Below are 19,913 nucleotides of genomic sequence, written 5' to 3'. Positions count from 1 at the left end.
CTGAACTAGAACTGAACTAGAACTGATCTAGAACTAAACTAGAACTGAATTAGAACTAAAATATAACTTCTAAAATCATATTAGGAAATTTATAAATATTTATATTTTATTAATCTTAAACAGTCTTAAGAACAACAGCTTCTTTAGGCATTAATAATACTGAGACTGTATCCAAGTAATCACCTTTACGTCTAGGACTAGTATCGGTTACTAGAGCATACTGTAGCTGAGAGGAGAGACCATAAAAAAAGTTATTTAAATTAAAAGATTCCACATTTTTGCCCAAGTTTAGCAGAATAACATATGAAGGAGAGCCGCCCAGGGAACTAAAACATATGAAACGAAAATAGATTTTTAAAAGTCTGTACAATATATAAAAAAGAGAAAGACATACCGCTTAATAGCCAAAACTCCCTCACTTAAAGCTTTAACCTCACCTAGGCCTTGCTGAAAGGTAGGCTCTCTTCTTAGTTCTTGCAACTGTTTATAGATATTCAAATGGCTTTGAGAAATGCCCCTCTCACGCTTAACATTAACCAATTTATAATTATCTGCTACTGGCAGCCAGGTGGAAGAACCTTTTGTGAAACCAGCGAATGGCTCATCACTCCATTGGAAGGGGGTACGTACCGGATCACGTGTTAATCTTTCATAGTTTTGAGGATTCGACTGGCAAGCCTGAGGATCTACTGTGTCATTCCAAGAAATCCAAACATCTGTCATGCCAATTTCCTCACCCTGATAATTAACACTGCAACCGGGTAGAGTCAATACTAACATATTGATCAAGTCAATTTTATCTTCTCCCAAACGCGAGGCTACACGATTACTATCGTGATTACCCACTACCCAATTGGCTGATCGACCCTCGGGCATGTTACTCAACCAATTGTTGATAAGTTGCTCGTAGTGATAGGCCGTCGAATCGTTTCTCAAATTACTGATTAATTCAAAATTAAAGGGGATCTGAGCACCTTCATGAGTGGCATTGCCATAATACTGCATGATCACATCCAAAGGAGCATAGGCTTCAGTCATCAGAATACGATCATCGCCTCCCAACTCTTTATCCATTTCTTCCATTACCTCGCGGAATTGATAAATCATATCAATAGTTTCGGGTTGATTAGTGGTATAAATATGTTGAAAATATTCATAATCTTCAGGATCATTGTTGTTGGGATTGCGTGGCTCATCGGGGTAATTGCCATCACTATCGGGAGCAATTTCAAAAGTGTGAGGTACGGCATCCACACGAAAACCGGAGGCACCTTTACGCAACCAAAAACGTAAAACATCCTGAGGTGTGAGGAAATTAATAACAGTATTTTATATATTTTTGTTGATTCTTTGTACTCCTACCTTCATGGCTTCCATAACTTTAGGATTACGATAATTCAAATCCGGCTGCTTAGCATGGAATTGATGCAAATAATAGGCCTGTCTTTCCTCATGCCAAGTCCACATACTACCGCGGAATACACTGATCCAGGTGGTTGGAGGCTGTCTGACACCATCAACAATTTTCCCTGGATGCCAAACATAAAAATCTTTATAGGTAGGATCATTGGCCGCCGATTTAATAAACCATTCGCACTCATCACTAGTGTGATTGGGTACAAAATCTAAAATAATTTTTACACCAATCTTTTTGGCAGTTTCCACCAAAGCTTCAAAATCCTCCATAGTACCAAATATTGGATCAATTTCAGTAAGATTGGCTACATCATAGCCAAAATCGGCCATAGGAGAAGTGAAAATCGGAGACAGCCAAGTGGCGGTAATGCCAATTTCCTTTAAATAAGGCAGCTGTTGGGTAATACCTGCAATATTCACATTTTTTTTAAATGTTTATCAATTAAAAAAGTTTTCTAACAAACCTTTCAAATCTCCCACTCCATCACCGTCACTATCCTTAAAAGATCTGGGATAAATTTGATAGAAAGAGGCCGTTTGCCACCATTTCAAATTTTCAGCCTGTGAACTCACTAGAAAAACTGCTAAGACTATAAAAAATTGCCCCAACCTTAACTTTACTCGAATCATGTTGATCACTGCACTGTTTGAAGACAAATAAGTGTCTTATTTTCAAAAATTTTAGTTTTTAATCAAAAATACCCTAAACATATATTTGATAAGATTTTTGCTTTTATTTCGACTTCAATTGATGTTGTTGTTTACGGTACCGATATCAGTTGTGTGGATTAGTGAGTATTTTTCTTTTATAGTGCAATAAATTAGTAAGAACTGAATATTTACAACTGTTTATATATTTTTTATTAACAATAAAAGCACGTATTCATCAGCTGGTAATTGGGTTTAACAATTTTTCAATGCATTTCTAAATTCGTAAGTTATTTAAAATTCCTTAACAGTTGTGGGGGGTAATCATTGTAGAATGGCCGTCTAGAGCTTATTTCGGATTAGATAAGATTACAATATATTACAATAGATTTTTAAATAATGAATTTTAGTTTGTTTTTATAGGTTCTAGCTCAGCTCTTGTTCCGTTCTAGTTCATTTCTAGTTCTGTTTTAGTTCTGTTCTAGTACTGTTCTAGTTCTGTTCCAGTTCTGTTCTAGTTCAGTTAGAGTTGAATTCTGTTCTAGATCTGTTCTAGTTCTGTTTTAGTTCAGTTATAATTCTGTTCTAGTTATGTTTTAGTTATGTTCTTGTTATGTTCTAGTTCTGTTCTAGTTCAGTTCTAGTTCAGTTCTAGTTCAGTTCTAGTTCAGTTCTAGTTCAGTTCTAGTTCAGTTCTAGTTCAGTTCTAGTTCAGTTCTAGTTCAGTTCTAGTTCAGTTCTAGTTCAGTTCTAGTTCAATTCTAGTTCAGTTCTAGTTCAGTTCTAGTTCAGTTCTAGTTCAGTTCTAGTTCAGTTCTAGTTCAGTTCTAGTTCAGTTTTAATTCAGTTCTAGTTCAGTTCTAGCTCAGTTTTAGTTCAGTTCCAGTTTAGTTCTAGTTCAGTTCTTGTTCTGTTCTAGTTCAAATCTAGTTCAGATATAGATCTAATTGAGTTTTACCTTTATTCATATTATTTTTATTAATTCGTCTTTACTTCCTAATTTTCCTGACGACTACCTCATCATATTTATGCTCAAATCGCAGAACATCAAATCAAAACTATTATAAAGATATGAAATTTTATAACGTTATAAATTGTTTTCAATTATCGACCAAAATTGATTTTCTAATCACTATAAAATAAAATTAAGCAGTAAAGATAAATAATAATTCCTTAACACTATTGAAAAAGTCATAAAGAAAAAAATAATTTTAAGCTTTCTAAAGAACATAATCAGCCCAATGCATTTAATAGTCAGCAAACATGACAAGCAAGTGGACGTTAGCGGTGGTAGTGCTGTGGGCAATTTTTAGTTCAATACACGCAGAAATAAGAACTAAAGGATGGTGGGAGACGGCATCATTCTATCAAATCTATCCACGTTCATTTAAGGACTCTGATGGTGATGGTGTGGGAGATTTAAAGGGTGTCACCAGTAAGTTGGCGTATTTGAAGGAAATAGGTATAGCAGCTACTTGGCTTTCGCCATTTCTTAAGTCTCCCATGGCCGATTTTGGTTATGATATTTCTAATTTTACTGAGGTGGATCCATTGTTTGGCACCATGGAAGATTTTGAAGATTTAATGAAAAAATCCAAGGAACAGGGTGTGAGAATAATATTGGATTTTGTACCCAATCATTCGAGCGATGAGTGTGAGTGGTTTATAAAATCGGCCAATAGAGATCCGGAGTATAAAGACTATTATGTTTGGCATCCGGGTAAAATAGTAAATGGTACCAGAACAGCACCCAATAATTGGGTTAGTGTATTTAGAGGTTCAGCCTGGGAATGGCATGAAGGGCGTCAGGAGTATTATTTGCATCAGTTCCACAAAAAGCAACCGGATTTTAATTTTCGCAATCCTAAAGTTCGAGATGCAATGAATGTAAGTTTTAGAAAACTTTTAGAGTAAAGTAGTTTGTTTTAACTTAAACTTTCAGAATATCTTGCGTTTTTGGTTGGAAAAAGGCATTGATGGTTTTCGCGTAGATGCTATATATCATGCTTTTGAAATAGCTCCCGATGCTGAGGGTAATTATCCAGATGAGCCACGCAATGATTGGACTAATGATCCAGATGATTATGGTTATGTTCATCATATATACACGGTGGATCAACCAGAAACTCCCCATTTGGTGTATGAATGGCGTCAGGTTTTGCAACAATTCCAAAAGGATAATGGTGGCGATGAAAGGTAATGTTTCGATTAACATTTAAATATAAAATTTAATAAGAACAATATTGTTGTCTGCAGAATCCTTATGGTTGAAACCTGGTCTCCCATAGAAATAGTCATGGAATACTATGGCAACGTAACAGCAGAGGGTGCTCAAATCCCCTTCAACTTTCAAATGATCAGTTATTTGTGGAATGATTCCGATGCCTATCATTATGCCAATTTAATTAATGAATGGCTGAGTAAAATGCCTGCCGGTCGTACTGCCAATTGGGTGGTGGGTAATCATGATAAAAATCGTGTGGGTTCTCGTTTTGGTGCCGATCGCATTGACATGTTCAATATGTTGTTGCTAACATTACCCGGCTGCAGTGTAACCTATAATGGTGAAGAGATTGGCATGACTGATGTCTGGATTTCTTGGCAGGAAACTGTAGATCCTCAAGCCTGCAATGGTGCAGAGGATGGTTATGAAACTCGTTCTCGTGATCCAGCTCGTACACCCTTTCAGTGGAGCGACGAGTTGAATGCTGGGTTTTCTTCGGGTAATACCACATGGTTGCCGGTGAGTCCTCAGTATAAGATGGAAAATCTGAAACGTCAACGTGGTATTTCTCTCAGTCATTTGAATATTTTCAAACAATTGCAATTGTTGCGAGCGGAGAATTCTTTGAGAGATGGTGAGACAAAGGTTAAGGCATATAATCATGATGTTTTGGCTATTAAGCGGTGAGTAACTCTTGGCAAATTTTTAATAAAGCTTTTGTAAGGCGCAGAGGTTGTTTTAAGCTTAAACTTTTTTGAAAACCTAAATGTTTTTAAGTTAAGCTTTAAATTATTACTTAAATATTTTAGAAAATCTTTAAAGCTTTAAAAAATAAGAAAAAGTTTGCGATAAGTATAAGCTTAAGTAATTAATAAAAGCGTCAGTTAAGCTTAAAAGTTTTAAAAGATTTCAAACGTTTTGAAAAAGCTTAAAAGCTTAAGTAAAGTTAAGCTTAAAGTTAAGCTTAAAAGTTTTAATAAAGCTCAAAATCTGTAGTTAATCATAAAAGCTTTAGTAATATTTAAAAGTTTATGTTAAGTTTAAACGTTTTAGTTAAGCTTAAAAGCTTAAGTAAAGCTTCAAAACTTTGATATTCTTTAAAGCTTTTGTTAATATTCTACGTGTCTTTTGTAGTTCCCTTGCCGGTGATTTCACTTTCATAACCCTAATGAACATCTTCGATACGGTTCAAACGGTTAATTTAAATGAACTTTTTAGCAACTTATCTTCAGAATTTGAATACGTTGTGGTAACAGATAAATCTATTAGAAGAAAAGGGTAAGCTTTTAAAATAGATTTAACATTTTATATTTTTTCTTAAAATCTTTTTTTCTTTAAAAACTTTAGCGACAAAGTTTCCAGCAATAGTGTTGTGCTATTACCCAAAGAAGCAGTTGTTATTAAATCAACCCAAAAAGCATAACATATTATGGAATAACAAATTGTGCTGACTGTGAAATATTTCTATGTTTTATTTATGAAAAAGAAAATAATAATAAAACAAAATGAATAAATGTTTTTTATACTAAATACATGAAATAAGTGAAGTTTTTGTAGTTTGTTGAAAATCAGATTACAAGAGAAGGAGGAGGAGTAAGAGTTTAAACTAAATGTTAATTTATATTAAAAAATGCAAAGCAAAAAAGCAAATTTAAGCAAAATAAATTTAACAAAAAAGCTCTTCGAAATTGCTAAAAAATAATAAATATACACACAACAGATCTTGTTTGTTTGTTGCATTTTAATTAAATGAAAATGTTTGCCAAAATTTGATTATTTATTTCTTTGTGAATGTTCCCCATTTAAACAAAAGCTCATTGAGTTCTAAAAGAGCGATCTCTTAAAATCGCTCACATTTCACTGCACGCACCTTCCCCTTTTATTTGTGCGATCATTTGTTTATTTTGCAAATGTTTGGTGTTCTTTCTCTCTCTCTTTTTCCACATCAATCACTTTTAATGTTCTCTTTATATTTACATACATATTTTTGTATATTATTTTTATTTATTTAAATCATTCCAAACAATAAATTAATTTTCTAATCATGGGATTATGGGGATCGTGTTCTTGTTCTCAAAATTTTTTTGTACTTATTGATAAGGTCATAATTATAAATTTAAGATCAACAACCAAGAAATGTTTTTTTCATGGATGATTAACAAAAAAAAAAAAAAACTGAAATAATAATTCTTATCACCAAATTGTTATTATTTTTTAAGGCTAAAGCCATGCATCGTAACTCTGTGCACTGACATTTCGCTATAAATAATAATACAAATTAATAACAATACATTGGTTATCATAAATTAAATTTAGTGTTATTGGGGGCAAAAGGAAAAGTAAGCATCAAAATTTTTAATGAAAAGATTTTTAAAATATTTGAAAATTAATTGTCCAATTCACAATACACATGCAATGCTACAACGTTACGACATCGATTGTGAATTGTACAAATACTTTTATGTTTTGGAACATAATATGAATTTATATTAAAAAGTATTATTTAACAATCTTGGAAGTGTCAAGATTTTGAACTAACATCATCCTTTATCTATCAACCCACTAACTGAGTAAGTGGGAGAGGCATGAGGGGCGTCAGAAGTACTTTAACGTGTTTGTGAAAAAACAACTCCATCTTAATCCGAGGTCACTATAATAAAGTAACTAACCAACTAACTAACTTACTAACTGGCCGACCAGTTCCAGTTCAAGTTCAGTTTTAGTTCAGTTCTAGTTTAGTTCTAGTTCAGTTCTAGTTTAGTTCTAGTTCATTTCTAGTTCAGTTCTAGTTCTAGTTCAGTTCTAGTTCAGTTCTAGTTCAGTTCTAGTTCAGTTCTAGTTCAGTTCTAGTTCAGTTCTAGTTCAGTTCTAGTTCAGTTATAGTTCAGTTATAGTTCAGTTCTAGTTCAGTTCTAGTTCTAGTTCAGTTCTAGTTCTGCATTACACGGGCTCATAGACAGACGGATGGACGGACATACATAGCTTAATCGATTCAGAAAGTGATTCTGAGCCTATAATCCTGAACCACTATAGTGTATGCAGGGTATATTTAGTTAAAAACCTCTTAATTTACTAAAAATTAGTTTTTTACTAAAATTCGAATTATACTAAATTTTTACAAGAAATCTACCTTTTTTAGTAAAAAAATCGAATTTTTTAGTAAAAATCGAATTTTTAGTAAAAAATCGAGTTTTTAGTAAAAATCGAATTTTGAGTAACAAATCGAATTTTAGTAAAAAATCGAATTTTTACTAAAAATTCAATTTTTTACTAAAATTCGATTTTTTAGTTAAAAATCCGATTTTTTACTAAAAAGTCGATTTTTTATTAAAAATTCGATTTTTACTAAAAATTCGATTTTTTACTAAAATTCGATTTGTTACTCAAAATTCGATTTTTACTAAAAACTCGATTTTTTTACTAAAAATTCGATTTTTGACTAAAAAAATCGATTTTTTACTAAAAATTCGATTTTTGACTAAAAATCTATTTTTTTTACTAAATACTCGATTTTTTACTAAAATTTTAAATTTCTCTTAAAAACCAAATTCACAACAAAATAATTTCTCACTTAAAATTTATTTGTCTTTACAAATACAAATTTTCACAAACTCTTCAATAAAAATTATTTTTTTTTTAATTTAAAAATTAATTTGCCTGAAATTGTTTTCATTAATATTCAATTGGCAACTCTTTAATTTAAAAATTTTAAACATAAAAAAAACAATATTTTCCCATTTTATTATTAAATTCTTATTAATATCTTTTTCGCCATAAAATAAAATTTTAACAAAAAAATACACAAACAACTCGTAACTTAATAATTCTCCCCCTTCAATAATTCCTCTCTTTAGCGGAGAAGCTATTTGTTTACAAACAAATATGCAATTTTAAATAATAAATAAAAACAACAACAAAATATTGATCTTTGTATTAAAAAGCTTAATAAACAAATTAAATAACAGTGATCATGGAAGAGGAGGAGGAGAGAGATAAAATGAACTGGTTAAAGAGTAAACGAAAAGATTAGTGAGTAAGCAGCAGAGATGGAAAATTACTATTTGAACATTTAGTATTATTAATTTTAAATAATAAAATTTAGTTAAAACGACAAGTGAAAGAGAATTACTATTTTAAATTTGTTTAATCATTTTAAAGATTTAAACAATTTTAAATTAGTCCTTTTAAACTATATTGTGATCCTGGTAAAAAAGTAGTGTTATTTCGTATTTAGTACCATTAACAAATTTACAATTTTCCTACCCTGACTGCGATCATTTAAATTTTCGTTTGTAATGAAAATAAATATTTGTTTTTAGTTGACAATTTGCCATCGAAAAGTAAACAACTTTGGTGGCTAGCAGTCTATAGAAAATATACTACAAATAGCGATTGAGGAGAAGTAAAAGAAAGGAGACTAAATTTTGTTCTCTTTTCATTTAAAAATTTTTACAAAAAATTTAAGCTAAACATATAATGTGGCAACACTCTGCTTTGCTGATCTTAGCATTAGCATCTGCAGTTTGGGCTGGTGTGTTTCCAAATTATCATGCCCATTTTGATTTCGTTACATGGAATGATGAAAAGAAATTGCAGGATTATGAGGCAGCCAGTAAATGGTGGCAGACTGCTTCATTCTATCAAATCTATCCAAGGTCATTTAAAGACAGCGATGGTGATGGTGTGGGCGATTTAAAAGGTAAGAGAAAAAAAAAAAAAAGAAAACTCTTAAAATTATCACAAAAAACTCTTTTTCTTTTAGGCATAACGGAAAAGTTGGATTATTTGAAAGAGATTAATATAACAGCCACTTGGCTGTCGCCCATATTTAAATCGCCCATGGCTGATTTTGGTTATGATATTGCTAATTTCTATGAGATTGATCCACTATTTGGTAGCATGCAAGATTTTGAGAATTTAATGAAAAAAGCTCAACAATTGGGCATTAAGATAATATTGGATTTTGTACCCAATCACAGCAGTGATGAGTGTGAGTGGTTTAAACGTTCGGCAGAAAAAGATCCTTTCTATAAAGATTTCTATATCTGGCATCCGGGTAAGATAATAGATGGTGTTCGTCATCCACCCACTAATTGGTTGAGTGTTTTTCGCGGTTCCGCCTGGGAGTGGCATGAGGGGCGTCAGGAGTACTATTTTCATCAGTTTGTGAAAAAACAACCCGATCTCAACTATCGCAATCCCATAGTGCAGGCCACTATGAAAGATGTTTTACGTTTCTGGTTGCATAAGGGTGTAGCTGGCTTTCGCATTGATGCTGTGCCACATATTTTCGAGCGTGCTCCAGATGCTGAAGGCAATTTACCCGATGAACCCAGAAATCCCAATGTTCAAGATCCCGATGATTATGGTTATTTGCAACATATCTATACTGTTGATCAACCAGAGACTATAGATTTGGTCTATCAATGGCGCCAGGTTTTGGATGATTTTAAATATGAATTTGGTGGTGAGGATCGTATCATTATGGCCGAAACTTATTCACCCATATCGGTGGTAATGCAGTATTATGGTAATGCCACCATGGAGGGAGCTCAAATACCCTTTAATTTTTTGCTTATTAGTTCTTTGAATAATAATTCGAATGCTTATAATTATGCTGATATTATCCATAGCTGGTTAGACAATATGCCCCAGGGCCGGACGGCTAATTGGGTGGTAAGTAATGAGATTTTAGTGAAAGTTTCTTTAAAGTGATTTTGAATTTCTAAAGAGCTTTTTGTGAACTTCCACTATCAGAAGATTAAAATTTAGACACTTTTTTGAAATAGGTTTTAAAAAAGCTTTTTGATTTTCATACACAAACAACTCTTTTAACCACGAAGACCTTTTATACCAATTAATATCTCTTCACCAGAATAAAAAAATTTTTTAAATATTTTTTTCATAAATTTTGCTAAAAAGCTTTTAATTTTTTTGGTGAAAGCTTTTTTAACAAAAGCTTTTCACAAAAGCTTTTTTAACGAAAGTTTATTTCTTAGAAAAGTTTAACAAAATCTTTATTTTAATGTTAACAAACATTTTTTTCAAAACTATTTTTTTAACGAAAGATTCCATCTAATTTTTTTTACAAAAGCTTTTTTCCAAAACAATTTTTTAACAAAAACTTTTTGAAGCTTATTTTTTATATTTAAACCAAAAATGTTTAAAGCTTTTAATAAAAATAAATTTTTTCAAATATCTTTTATTAAATGCAGCTTGGCAACCATGACAAAAATCGTGTTGCTTCCCGTTTGGGAACCGATCGTATAGATATGTTAAACATGCTCATACTCACCCTGCCCGGCTGTAGTGTTACCTATAATGGCGAAGAGATTGGTATGAAAGATGTTTGGATTTCTTGGAATGATACCGTTGACCCTTCAGCCTGCAATTCCAATCCCGATATATATGAAACGCTTTCACGTGATCCGGAACGTACACCATTTCAATGGAATCGTGATCCTCAAAGTGGTTTTAGTACGGCCAATAAGACTTGGTTGCCAGTGGCTCCCGATTACTGGGATGTCAATATGGAATGGGAGAAACATCAGCCATCAAGTCATTTGAATATTTTTCGAAATATTCAATCGTTCGTAAGAAATCAACCTGCAATAAAATATGGACAGACACAAGTTATGGCGGTTAATCAAAATGTTTTGGCGGTTAAAAGGTGGGTGGGGTGGATTTTTTTTTTTTAGAAAATTTTTGTTTAATAAAGTTTGCTTATCTTTGCTAGATATCTTTTGCATGAGTTTACCTATATAACTTTAATCAATATTTTCGATAATGAAGAAACTGTGGATTTGCAAAAAACTTTAAGAGATGTACCTGCCGAAATGGTCTATGTTTTAGTAACCCCAGCTTCTAAAGCTAAAAGGAAGTAAGTTTATTCCACAAGCTTTTTTCATATAAATAGATTATTAACAATTATTTACGATTTCAGTGATCATGTCACAACCAACTCCATTACTTTACAACCCAAAGATGCTGTCATTTTGAAATCTACCGGCAAACTTACCACCACAGTGGGTTATTTTACTTACTACAAGGCGGATTAAATAAATTAAAATCATTTCAATATATTTTTTTTTATTTTTAAGATTTTTATTTTAACATTTATATTTTTATAGTTTTAAACTGATTCTAAAATAATGGCCTCATTACCCGCTAAGTTAACACTACTTAAAGTGACCAAGTCGCTAAAATAAAATTTAAATAAAAATATTAATAAAAAACATATTGAATATTCTTAAAAAAGAAAAGAACTCACCCTTCATTTCGTGTGGAAATAATATTAGGAATTTTGATCTTAAAGTTACCAGTTTCCTTAACAATACCTGTCACATCCACTGATTGTACCGCATTGTCCAAAACATTGGCCAATAGTATATATGTTTTATCATTAGCCAAAGATCTATGGAAAAGGCAAATCTATAAATTTCCTTTCAAAATTTGATTTTTTTTCCAAACTTACCTTTTAATGGCCAACACATTATCACCCACATTACCATATTGTATAGCACCCTCTTGTAGGGTCTTGGTTTGTCTTAGCTGGGACATTTTCTTATAAACATTTAAATGACTTTTTGTTTGAGATCTTTCTGTTTCCACATTAACGGTAACATAATTGGGATTAATGGGCAGCCAGGTTTTATCGTTGGTTGAAAAGCCTGCATTAGCTGCGGATGACCATTGGAAAGGGGTACGTGCTGGATCACGAGTAAATTGTTCATAAATATTGGGATTAGAATTGCAGGCAGCTGGATCTACACTGTCTTCCCAGGAGATATCTAAATCGAGCATACCGAGTTCATCACCCTTTTTGGAAGGAAGAAAAGGAATATTTTGAATGAAGAAGTCGATGGGCACAGTTGTTCAAACTTACATTGTAGGTGATGCTAACACCGGGTAGAAACATTTGTAACATATTCATGAGATCAATGCGATTCTCACCATAACGACTACCTACACGACGTTTATCGTGATTGCCCATCTAGATAGTAAAATGAGAGAGAGAGAGAAGAGAGAGAAATATCAAGTATAGAGCAGGCATAGGTATAACGACTCTCTTTACTACACTGCTGCCTAGTTAGACTGGCTTATGGACTAGTCTATTAACTGTGGATGAGTCTACTGACTATTCAACAGAGCAGGCATAGGAAGTCCTTTTAGAGACTCGCTTATGGACTATTCTATTAACTTTGAATGAGTCTACTAACTACTTAGTAGACCATTTTTCATTAGTCTATGGACTAGTCTATAGACTATTATTTCGCCCAGTCTATGCACTGGTCTGCTTACTAATCTATAGTAATAATAGGTCTATTTATTTATTGACTTGTCTATGAACTAGTCTACAAAGCAGTCTAGACTAATTCATATAATACTCAATAAACTAGTCCACACACTAGTCTTCTGTAAATAATACAACTTGATTTTCCTTTTATACTTACCACCCAATTAGCAGTTCTTCCCGCTGGCATATTAGTAAACCAAGACTTAATAATTTTCACAAAACCAGGAGCCTTTAAATCCGTATTAATTTGATTACCATTACCACCAACAATAAATTGGAAATTAAAAGGAATTTGAGCACCATCAGCTGTCTTATTGCCATACATCAGCATAACTTGATCCAATGAAGACCAAGTTTCAACCATTAAAACACGCGTATCACCACCATGTATACGCTGATAATCCTGTAATAAAGTATGCCACTGATAAACCATATCTATAGTTTCCGGTTGATCTTGAGTATAAATATGCAATAGATATGAAGAATCATCTGGATCATCTGTATAACCACTTAAAGGTTCATCGGGATAACGACCATTTTCATCGGGTAGCACCTCAAACATCCAGGGTACAGCATCAATTCGAAAACCGGCTACACCACGATCCAACCAATAGGTGAGAACACGTTTCATTTGAGCCACTACATCGGGATTACGATAATTTAAATCCGGCTGCTTGACAGCGAATTGATGTAAATAGTATTGTTGTCTCTTCTCATTCCATTCCCAGGCAGAACCACGGAAAGCTTGCAACCAATTACTGGGTGGTATTCTAGTGCCATTTTCACTAACATAGCCATCATGCCAGACATAGTAGTCTTCATAACCCTTTTCGCGATTGACCGATTTAGTAAACCATACATTTTCATCACTCGAATGATTGGGTACAAAATCCATAATAATCTTCAGACCCAATCTATTGGCCTCTTTAATGAGCTCATCAAAATCCTCCAAAGTGCCATATTCTGGTTGTATATCAAAGAAATCTGCTATATCATAACCAAAATCAGCCATAGGTGACATGTAAATAGGAGACAACCAAGTGGCATTAATGCCGATTTCTTTGAGGTATGACAATTTCGAAGTAATGCCCTTTAAGTCACCTATGCCATCACCATTCGAATCCATAAATGATCTGGGATATATTTGATAAAATTGTGAGGTTTGCCACCAATCTTTGGCATTAGAGGCAGATTCACTGACTCCTCCCGTTCCCGTACAGCTGTTTACCCACATTATATGTGTAGTTGTGAGTAAAATATTTAGTAGTAAAATTTTTGCCTGCAGCATTTTGTCACCATTCCTTATTTCGTGTGAATCTGTTTAAGTTTCAACTGAATACTAAATTATTTTTGTAAAATGTTACGATTTTTATACCTGGATTTATTGTTTTGTTTAGATTTTTTGTTTTATAAATTCCCACTAGAAATTTTGTTATCTCGAGTGAATGATCTCTTAACTTTAAAGTCGCCCTTAAGTTTATTTGTTTATTTTTTGTAGTTTTAAGTTTTAGTATAAAAAGTATTAATTACAAACAAATATTGTTTAGTTGTTGATTAAAATTACACGGAGAAAATGTAGATTGAGATTAGATGGTTGCGAAATGAGTCGAAAATGACTTAATCGATAAAAGAACTCATGGCAGATATATACTGTGATGCGACTAATAAATTAACTAACTAACTAACTAACTAACTAACTAACTAACTAACTAACTAACTAACTAACTAACTAACTAACTAACTAACTAACTAACTAACTAACTAACTAACTAACTAACTAACTAACTAACTAACTAACTAACTAACTAACTAAACTAACTAACTAACTAACTAACTAACTAACTAACTAACTAACTACTAACTAACTAACTAACTAACTAACTAACTAACTAACTAACTAACTAACTAACTAACTAACTAACTAACTAACTAACTAACTAACTAACTAACTAACTAACTAACTAACTAACTAACTAACTAACTAACTAACTAACTAACTAACTAACTAACTAACTAACTAACTAACTAACTAACTAACTAACTAACTAACTAACTAACTAAGTAAGTAAGTAAGTAAGTAAGTAAGTAAGTAAGTAAGTAAGTAAGTAAGTAAGTAAGTAAGTAAGGAAGTAAGTAAGTAAGTAAGTAAGTAAGTAAGTAAGTAAGTAAGTAAGTAAGTAAGTAAGTAAGTATGTAAGTAAGTAAGAAAGAAAGTAAGTAAGTAAGTAAGTAAGTAAGTAAGTAAGTAAGTAAGTAAGTAAGTAAGTAAGTAAGTAAGTAAGTAAGTAAGTAAGTAAGTAAGTAAGTAAGTAAGTAAGTAAGTAAGTAAGTAAGTAAGTAAGTAAGTAAGTAAGTAAGTAAGTAAGTAAGTAAGTAAGTAAGTAAGTAAGTAAGTAAGTAAGTAAGTAAGTAAGTAAGTAAGTAAGTAAGTAAGTAAGTAAGTAAGTAAGTAAGTAAGTAAGTAAGTAAGTAAGTAAGTAAGTAAGTAAGTAAGTAAGTAAGTAAGTAAGTAAGTAAGTACTTACGCACAAAAATGAAAAGTTTCCCCAAAAAAGTTTCCCAGTGTGAACCAGGTCTAGTTAAAGAAGATTTTCGAGAAAGATTCTAATTTTTTGAATCTCTTTGACTATTTAACTTATCTATCAGTTTAATTGAAAAGCAAAAAAATAAAAATTAAATATTTTTATTTAAATTATTTCACAATGTACAAATTTACAACTTGGATTAAACTTATACAGATTCAACAATAATGGCCTCATTGCCCTGCAAATAAACATTATTTAAAGTGACCAAGTCGCTGCAAAGGGAAAACATTAAATTACTTAACAAATTTCAATTGTATTAAACAATAAACATAAAAGTTACCCCTCTTTTCTAGTAGAAATAATATTCGATATTTTGGTTCTAAAAGTGCCACTAGCCTTGATAGCATCCTTGACATCGGCCGAGGTAGCCTCATCCAAAACATTAGCCAATAATATATAAGTTTTTTCATTGGCTAGAGATCTTTTGAAACAAACACATATCTTAATAACTCTTTTTAAAGTTTTTTATAATTATATCCACCTTTTTATAGCCAAAACATTGTCGCCCACATTACCATATTTTATGGCACCATCTTGTAGGGTCTTGGTTTGCCTTAGTTTGGACATTTGCTTATAAACATTTAAATGGCTTTTTGTTTGAGCCGTCTGGGTTTCAACATTAACGGTGACATAATTGGGATTAATTGGCAGCCAAGGTTTTGAGGCAGTAGAAAAGCCTGCATTCGCAGCTGTGGACCATTGGAAGGGGGTACGTTCTGGATCACGAGTAAATTGCTCATATATATTGGGGTTGGAATTACAAGCTGCAGGATCAACACTATCTTCCCAGCTAACCTCAAAATCAAGCATGCCAATTTCCTCACCCTTAATTTGAAAGAAAATATAAGTAAATTTCAGACTTAATGGGCTAACTCACATTATAGGTGACACTTATACCGGGTAAAAACATTTGCAACATATTCATTAGATCAATACGATTCTCACCATAACGACTGCCCACACGACGTCTATCATGATTACCCATCTGGAGAGAGATAGATTTTGCAATAAACAAATGAATTAAACTTTGATTTTTACTTTCCAACTTACCACCCAATTGGCGGTTCTTCCCGCCGGCATATTATCCAGCCAAGATTTTATAATCTTAATAAAACCTGAAGCCTTCATATCGGTATTATTCAAGTTACTATTACCACCCGCTATAAATTGAAAATTAAAAGGAATTTGAGCCCCATTTGCTGTTCTATTGCCATACATCAGCATTACTAAATCCAATGCAGACCAAGTTTCAATCATTAATATCCTAGTATCACCACCATGTATACGCTGATAATCCTCCAATAAAGTATGCCACTGATAAACCATATCTATAGTTTCTGGCTGATCTTGAGTATAAATATGCTTGAGATATCTTTCATCTAAAGGATCGTCCGTTATACCGCTAACTGGTTCATCGGGATAACGACCATTTTCATCGGGTAAAACTTCAAACATCCAGGGTACAGCATCAACCCGAAAACCAGCCACACCGCGATCTAACCAAAAGGTTAGGACACGTTTCATTTGAGCCACTACATCGGGATTACGATAATTTAAATCTACTTGTTTAACGGCAAATTGATGCAAGTAGTATTGTTGTCTTTGTTCATTCCATTCCCAGGCTGAACCACGAAAAGCTTGCAACCAATTACTGGGTGGTATTCTGGTGCCATTTTCATCCACATAGCCATCGTGCCAGACATAATAGTCCTCGTAACCTTTTTCCCGATTAACAGATTTTCGAAACCAAACACATTCATCACTCGTATGATTGGGTACAAAATCCATTACAATCTTTATACCCATACTATTGGCCTCTTTAATAAGCTCATCAAAATCTTCCAAAGTACCATATTCTGGTTGTATATCAAAGAAATCTGCTATATCATAACCAAAATCAGCCATGGGTGAGACATAAATGGGTGATAACCAAGTGGCATTAATACCGATCTCTTTGAGGTATGATAATTTCGAAGTAATGCCCTTTAAATCGCCTATGCCATCACCATTAGAGTCCATAAAAGATCTGGGATATATTTGATAGAATTGAGAAGTTTGCCACCAATCTTTGGTATTGCTTGTTGATTGACCAACACCACCTGGACCGTTGCAACCTTGAACACATATTTTATGATTACTTATTAATAGAGAACTTATTATTAAAAGTCGCAACATTTCTCTACCATTTAAAGTTTTTTGTTTAAACAATTTTTTTTAAATACTGAAGTATTTTTCAGTTCTTCAGTTATATTTATAGTTTTCTTAGTTCTTGCTAATAATTTGCTATCTTGTTGTAACTTTGGAATCATTTTGAAGTTTATTTGTTTAAATCATTGTTATGTTTACTTAGATAAAATGTGCAATTTAAAGAACAATGTTCTATTATTAATTTTTAATTAAAATTACACTGAAAAAAATCTGCACAAATAAATAACGCAAACATTATACAGTCCAGACTATAGACTGATCTGTAGTCTGGACTATAGACTGATCTATAGTCTGGACTATAGACTGATCTTTAGTTTGGACTATAGACTGATCTATAGTCTAGACTTTAGTCTGGACTATAGACCGATCTATAGTCTGGACTATAGACTGATCTATAGTCTGAACTATAGACCGATCTATAGTCTGGACTATAGACTGATCTATAGTCTGGACTATAGACTGATCTATAGTCTGGACTATAGACTGATCTTTAGTATGGACTATAGACTGATCTATAGTCTGGATTATAGACTGATCTATAGTCTGGACTATAGACTGATCTATAGCCTGGACTTTAGACTGATCTATAGTCTGGACTATAGACTGATCTATAGTCTGGACTATAGACAGTTCTATAGTCTGGACTATAGACTGTTCTATAGTCTGGACTATAGACTGTTCTATAGTCTGGACTATAGACTGTTCTATAGTCTGGACTATAGACTGATCTATAGTCTAAACTATAGAGTGATCTATAGTCTGAACTATAGACTGATCTATAGTCTGGCCTATATACTGATCTATAGCCTGGACTATAGACTGATCTATAGTCTGGACTATAGACTTATCTATAGCCTGGACTATAGACTGATCTATAGCCTGGACTATAGACTCATCTATAGTCTGGACTATAGACTGATCTATAGTCTGGTCTATAGACTGATCTATAGTCTGGACTATAGAATGATCTATAGTCTGAACTATAGACAGATCTATAGTCTAGATTATAGACTGTACTATAGTCTAGACTATAGACTGAACTCTGGACTATTAATTAGTCTATACTCTGTTTAGAACCCTTTAACAGTCTCGTATTGACAACATCCTGACCCCAAAAGCTTTATTCCTAGATAAAAAAATCTTATAAATTTAATTTCAAGTACATTTTTAGTTTTGACAAAGAAAACCATTTTTTTGTTTCTTTAACGTATTTTACAGCAAAAGTATTTGACAAATACTGTTCTTGTTTACATATGCACTCAATGCACTAGAGTGAAAATTTTTAATTGTCAGGTGGTTCTTAGACTCCCTCCACCATTAGCTTGGTAATGAAGTGGAAGAATATAATCACAAGCAGTTTTTACTTTTCATAACTGTGTAGTTAGTTTGACTGACAAGTGCTGCTGGTTGGTGATGAAACTCTCAAGTATTTTCCATAAACTTGTTGATAAAATAAGTAAAGCAAAAAGTTAAGTTTATATTAAGACAGTACCACCCAACATCCCTATTTTACTGGAGGGAGCATAGAGCTTTTTTCTTAAATGTTTTAACAAATACATATATTTCCTTTACACAAACTTTGTTTTTGCTTGTCAAAGTTTCATATTTCATTGCCAAGTATTTAGAAAAAAAATATGTCCTTGTTCATATGTACATATATTGGCAGACTTGCTTCCTTGATTATCTAGGAAATATTGATTACAAAATAAATTTCGTTGCAAAATCTTCGTCATGCACATTTAAGTTAATGAGAAAAAGTTTTCTACATTTTCATTCAATATGTTTATGTCTGTGACTACATGGAAAAAGTGCTTATTTCAAAAATTAGAATTTCGTTAAAGTTGTTTATAGATAAATCTATTATGCATTATAATTTAAATGTTTAAAAATTTCTAAATTAAATAAAGTTCGCAAAAAAAACTACTAACGTGATTTTACCTTGTTGCAACAGATTATTACAAGATTTTGTATTTGTTTTATTGGTATTAATAATGATTGATCATAATATCGCAAGTAACATATTTTTCCTTTATATAATCTTGAAGAAAATTAAAAATCCATTATTGCGATATTAAACTATTCTATAGTCTATAAATATAGCTTATTAGACTATAGACTGATCTATAGTCCAACTGTAGACCTATATATAGTCCAAACTATAGACTAATCTATAGGCCAGGCTATAGTACAGTTCATAGACAAATTTATAATCTGGACGCTATAGACAAATCTATAGTCAAGATTATAGACCAATCTATGGTACCGACTATAGAATAATGTATAATCCAGACTATATACAAAACTATAGACTAATCTATAATCCAGACTATAGAATACTCTGTAGTCTAGACTGTAGACTAATCTATATTCCAGAATACAAACAAATTTATAGTTCAGACTATAGACTAATCTATAATCCAGGCTAAATACTAATCTATAGTCCAGACTATAGACTTATCTATAGTCCAGACTATAGACTAATCTATAGTCCAGACTATAGACTAATCTATAGTCCAGACTATAGACTAATCTATAG

The 19,913-nt window shown here is 32.4% G+C and overlaps 5 protein-coding genes across 6 annotated transcripts; 2 read left to right on the top strand and 3 right to left on the bottom strand.

Moving 5' to 3' along the window:
- Window positions 1-70: 70 nt before the first annotated feature.
- On the bottom strand, window positions 71-2,473 carry LOC111683685 (maltase A3). Its single transcript, XM_023445785.2, has 4 exons — window positions 1,881-2,473; window positions 1,363-1,823; window positions 395-1,299; window positions 71-326 (listed from the first exon to the last, which is right to left on the bottom strand). Exons 1-4 carry the CDS (start codon window positions 2,044-2,046, stop codon window positions 116-118), a joined length of 1,743 nt encoding a protein of 580 aa, XP_023301553.2. The 5' UTR covers window positions 2,047-2,473; the 3' UTR covers window positions 71-115.
- A 451-nt stretch (window positions 2,474-2,924) lies between these two features.
- LOC111683686 (maltase A3) lies at window positions 2,925-5,885 on the top strand. Of its 2 annotated transcripts, none has more exons than XR_006941452.1 (5): window positions 2,925-3,951; window positions 4,007-4,260; window positions 4,321-4,922; window positions 5,423-5,566; window positions 5,636-5,885. XR_006941452.1 is itself a non-coding variant. In XM_023445786.2 (5 exons), exons 1-5 carry the CDS (start codon window positions 3,328-3,330, stop codon window positions 5,709-5,711), a joined length of 1,749 nt encoding a protein of 582 aa, XP_023301554.2. In that variant the 5' UTR covers window positions 2,928-3,327; the 3' UTR covers window positions 5,712-5,883. The 2 variants fall into 2 exon arrangements, 1 of the variants encoding a protein (XP_023301554.2); XM_023445786.2 differs by having other exon boundaries at window positions 2,928-3,951; window positions 4,321-4,971; window positions 5,636-5,883.
- A 2,722-nt stretch (window positions 5,886-8,607) lies between these two features.
- LOC111683687 (maltase A3-like) lies at window positions 8,608-11,523 on the top strand. Its single transcript, XM_023445787.2, has 5 exons — window positions 8,608-8,987; window positions 9,051-9,964; window positions 10,504-10,958; window positions 11,025-11,168; window positions 11,232-11,523. Exons 1-5 carry the CDS (start codon window positions 8,765-8,767, stop codon window positions 11,344-11,346), a joined length of 1,851 nt encoding a protein of 616 aa, XP_023301555.2. The 5' UTR covers window positions 8,608-8,764; the 3' UTR covers window positions 11,347-11,523.
- On the bottom strand, window positions 11,374-13,934 carry LOC111683688 (maltase A3-like). Its single transcript, XM_023445788.2, has 5 exons — window positions 12,742-13,934; window positions 12,174-12,281; window positions 11,763-12,106; window positions 11,559-11,702; window positions 11,374-11,487 (listed from the first exon to the last, which is right to left on the bottom strand). The coding sequence occupies exons 1-5, from the start codon at window positions 13,870-13,872 to the stop codon at window positions 11,421-11,423; spliced, it is 1,794 nt and encodes a 597-aa protein (XP_023301556.2). The 5' UTR covers window positions 13,873-13,934; the 3' UTR covers window positions 11,374-11,420.
- Window positions 13,935-15,251: 1,317 nt separating this feature from the next.
- LOC111683660 (maltase A3-like) lies at window positions 15,252-17,384 on the bottom strand. The gene is made up of 5 exons (XM_023445759.2): window positions 16,220-17,384; window positions 16,047-16,154; window positions 15,651-15,994; window positions 15,450-15,590; window positions 15,252-15,381 (listed from the first exon to the last, which is right to left on the bottom strand). The coding sequence occupies exons 1-5, from the start codon at window positions 17,342-17,344 to the stop codon at window positions 15,315-15,317; spliced, it is 1,785 nt and encodes a 594-aa protein (XP_023301527.2). The 5' UTR covers window positions 17,345-17,384; the 3' UTR covers window positions 15,252-15,314.
- Window positions 17,385-19,913: the final 2,529 nt, after the last annotated feature.

The sequence above is a fragment of the Lucilia cuprina genome, chromosome 6 (assembly GCF_022045245.1).
Source record: "Lucilia cuprina isolate Lc7/37 chromosome 6, ASM2204524v1, whole genome shotgun sequence".
Lineage (NCBI taxonomy): Eukaryota > Metazoa > Arthropoda > Insecta > Diptera > Calliphoridae > Lucilia > Lucilia cuprina.
This window is presented reverse-complemented; position numbering and strand designations above follow the sequence as displayed.

Coding starts and splice junctions, on each gene's coding strand:
- LOC111683685 (XM_023445785.2), bottom strand. CDS start 2,046: ATGATTCGAGTAAAGTTAAGGTTGGGGCAATTTTTTATAGTCTTAGCA. Junction 1,300..1,362: donor AAGTTATGGAAGCCATGAAG/GTAGGAGTACAA, acceptor CTCACACCTCAG/GATGTTTTACGTTTTTGGTT. Junction 327..394: donor GGAGTTTTGGCTATTAAGCG/GTATGTCTTTCT, acceptor CATATGTTTTAG/TTCCCTGGGCGGCTCTCCTT.
- LOC111683686 (XM_023445786.2), top strand. CDS start 3,328: ATGACAAGCAAGTGGACGTTAGCGGTGGTAGTGCTGTGGGCAATTTTT. Junction 4,261..4,320: donor GATAATGGTGGCGATGAAAG/GTAATGTTTCGA, acceptor TGTTGTCTGCAG/AATCCTTATGGTTGAAACCT. Junction 5,567..5,635: donor AAATCTATTAGAAGAAAAGG/GTAAGCTTTTAA, acceptor TAAAAACTTTAG/CGACAAAGTTTCCAGCAATA.
- LOC111683687 (XM_023445787.2), top strand. CDS start 8,765: ATGTGGCAACACTCTGCTTTGCTGATCTTAGCATTAGCATCTGCAGTT. Junction 8,988..9,050: donor TGGTGTGGGCGATTTAAAAG/GTAAGAGAAAAA, acceptor TTTTTCTTTTAG/GCATAACGGAAAAGTTGGAT. Junction 11,169..11,231: donor GCTTCTAAAGCTAAAAGGAA/GTAAGTTTATTC, acceptor TTACGATTTCAG/TGATCATGTCACAACCAACT.
- LOC111683688 (XM_023445788.2), bottom strand. CDS start 13,872: ATGCTGCAGGCAAAAATTTTACTACTAAATATTTTACTCACAACTACA. Junction 12,282..12,741: donor GAAGAACTGCTAATTGGGTG/GTAAGTATAAAA, acceptor TTTACTATCTAG/ATGGGCAATCACGATAAACG. Junction 11,703..11,762: donor AATGTGTTGGCCATTAAAAG/GTAAGTTTGGAA, acceptor CCTTTTCCATAG/ATCTTTGGCTAATGATAAAA.
- LOC111683660 (XM_023445759.2), bottom strand. CDS start 17,344: ATGTTGCGACTTTTAATAATAAGTTCTCTATTAATAAGTAATCATAAA. Junction 15,995..16,046: donor GTATAAGTGTCACCTATAAT/GTGAGTTAGCCC, acceptor TTTCAAATTAAG/GGTGAGGAAATTGGCATGCT. Junction 15,591..15,650: donor AATGTTTTGGCTATAAAAAG/GTGGATATAATT, acceptor TTGTTTCAAAAG/ATCTCTAGCCAATGAAAAAA.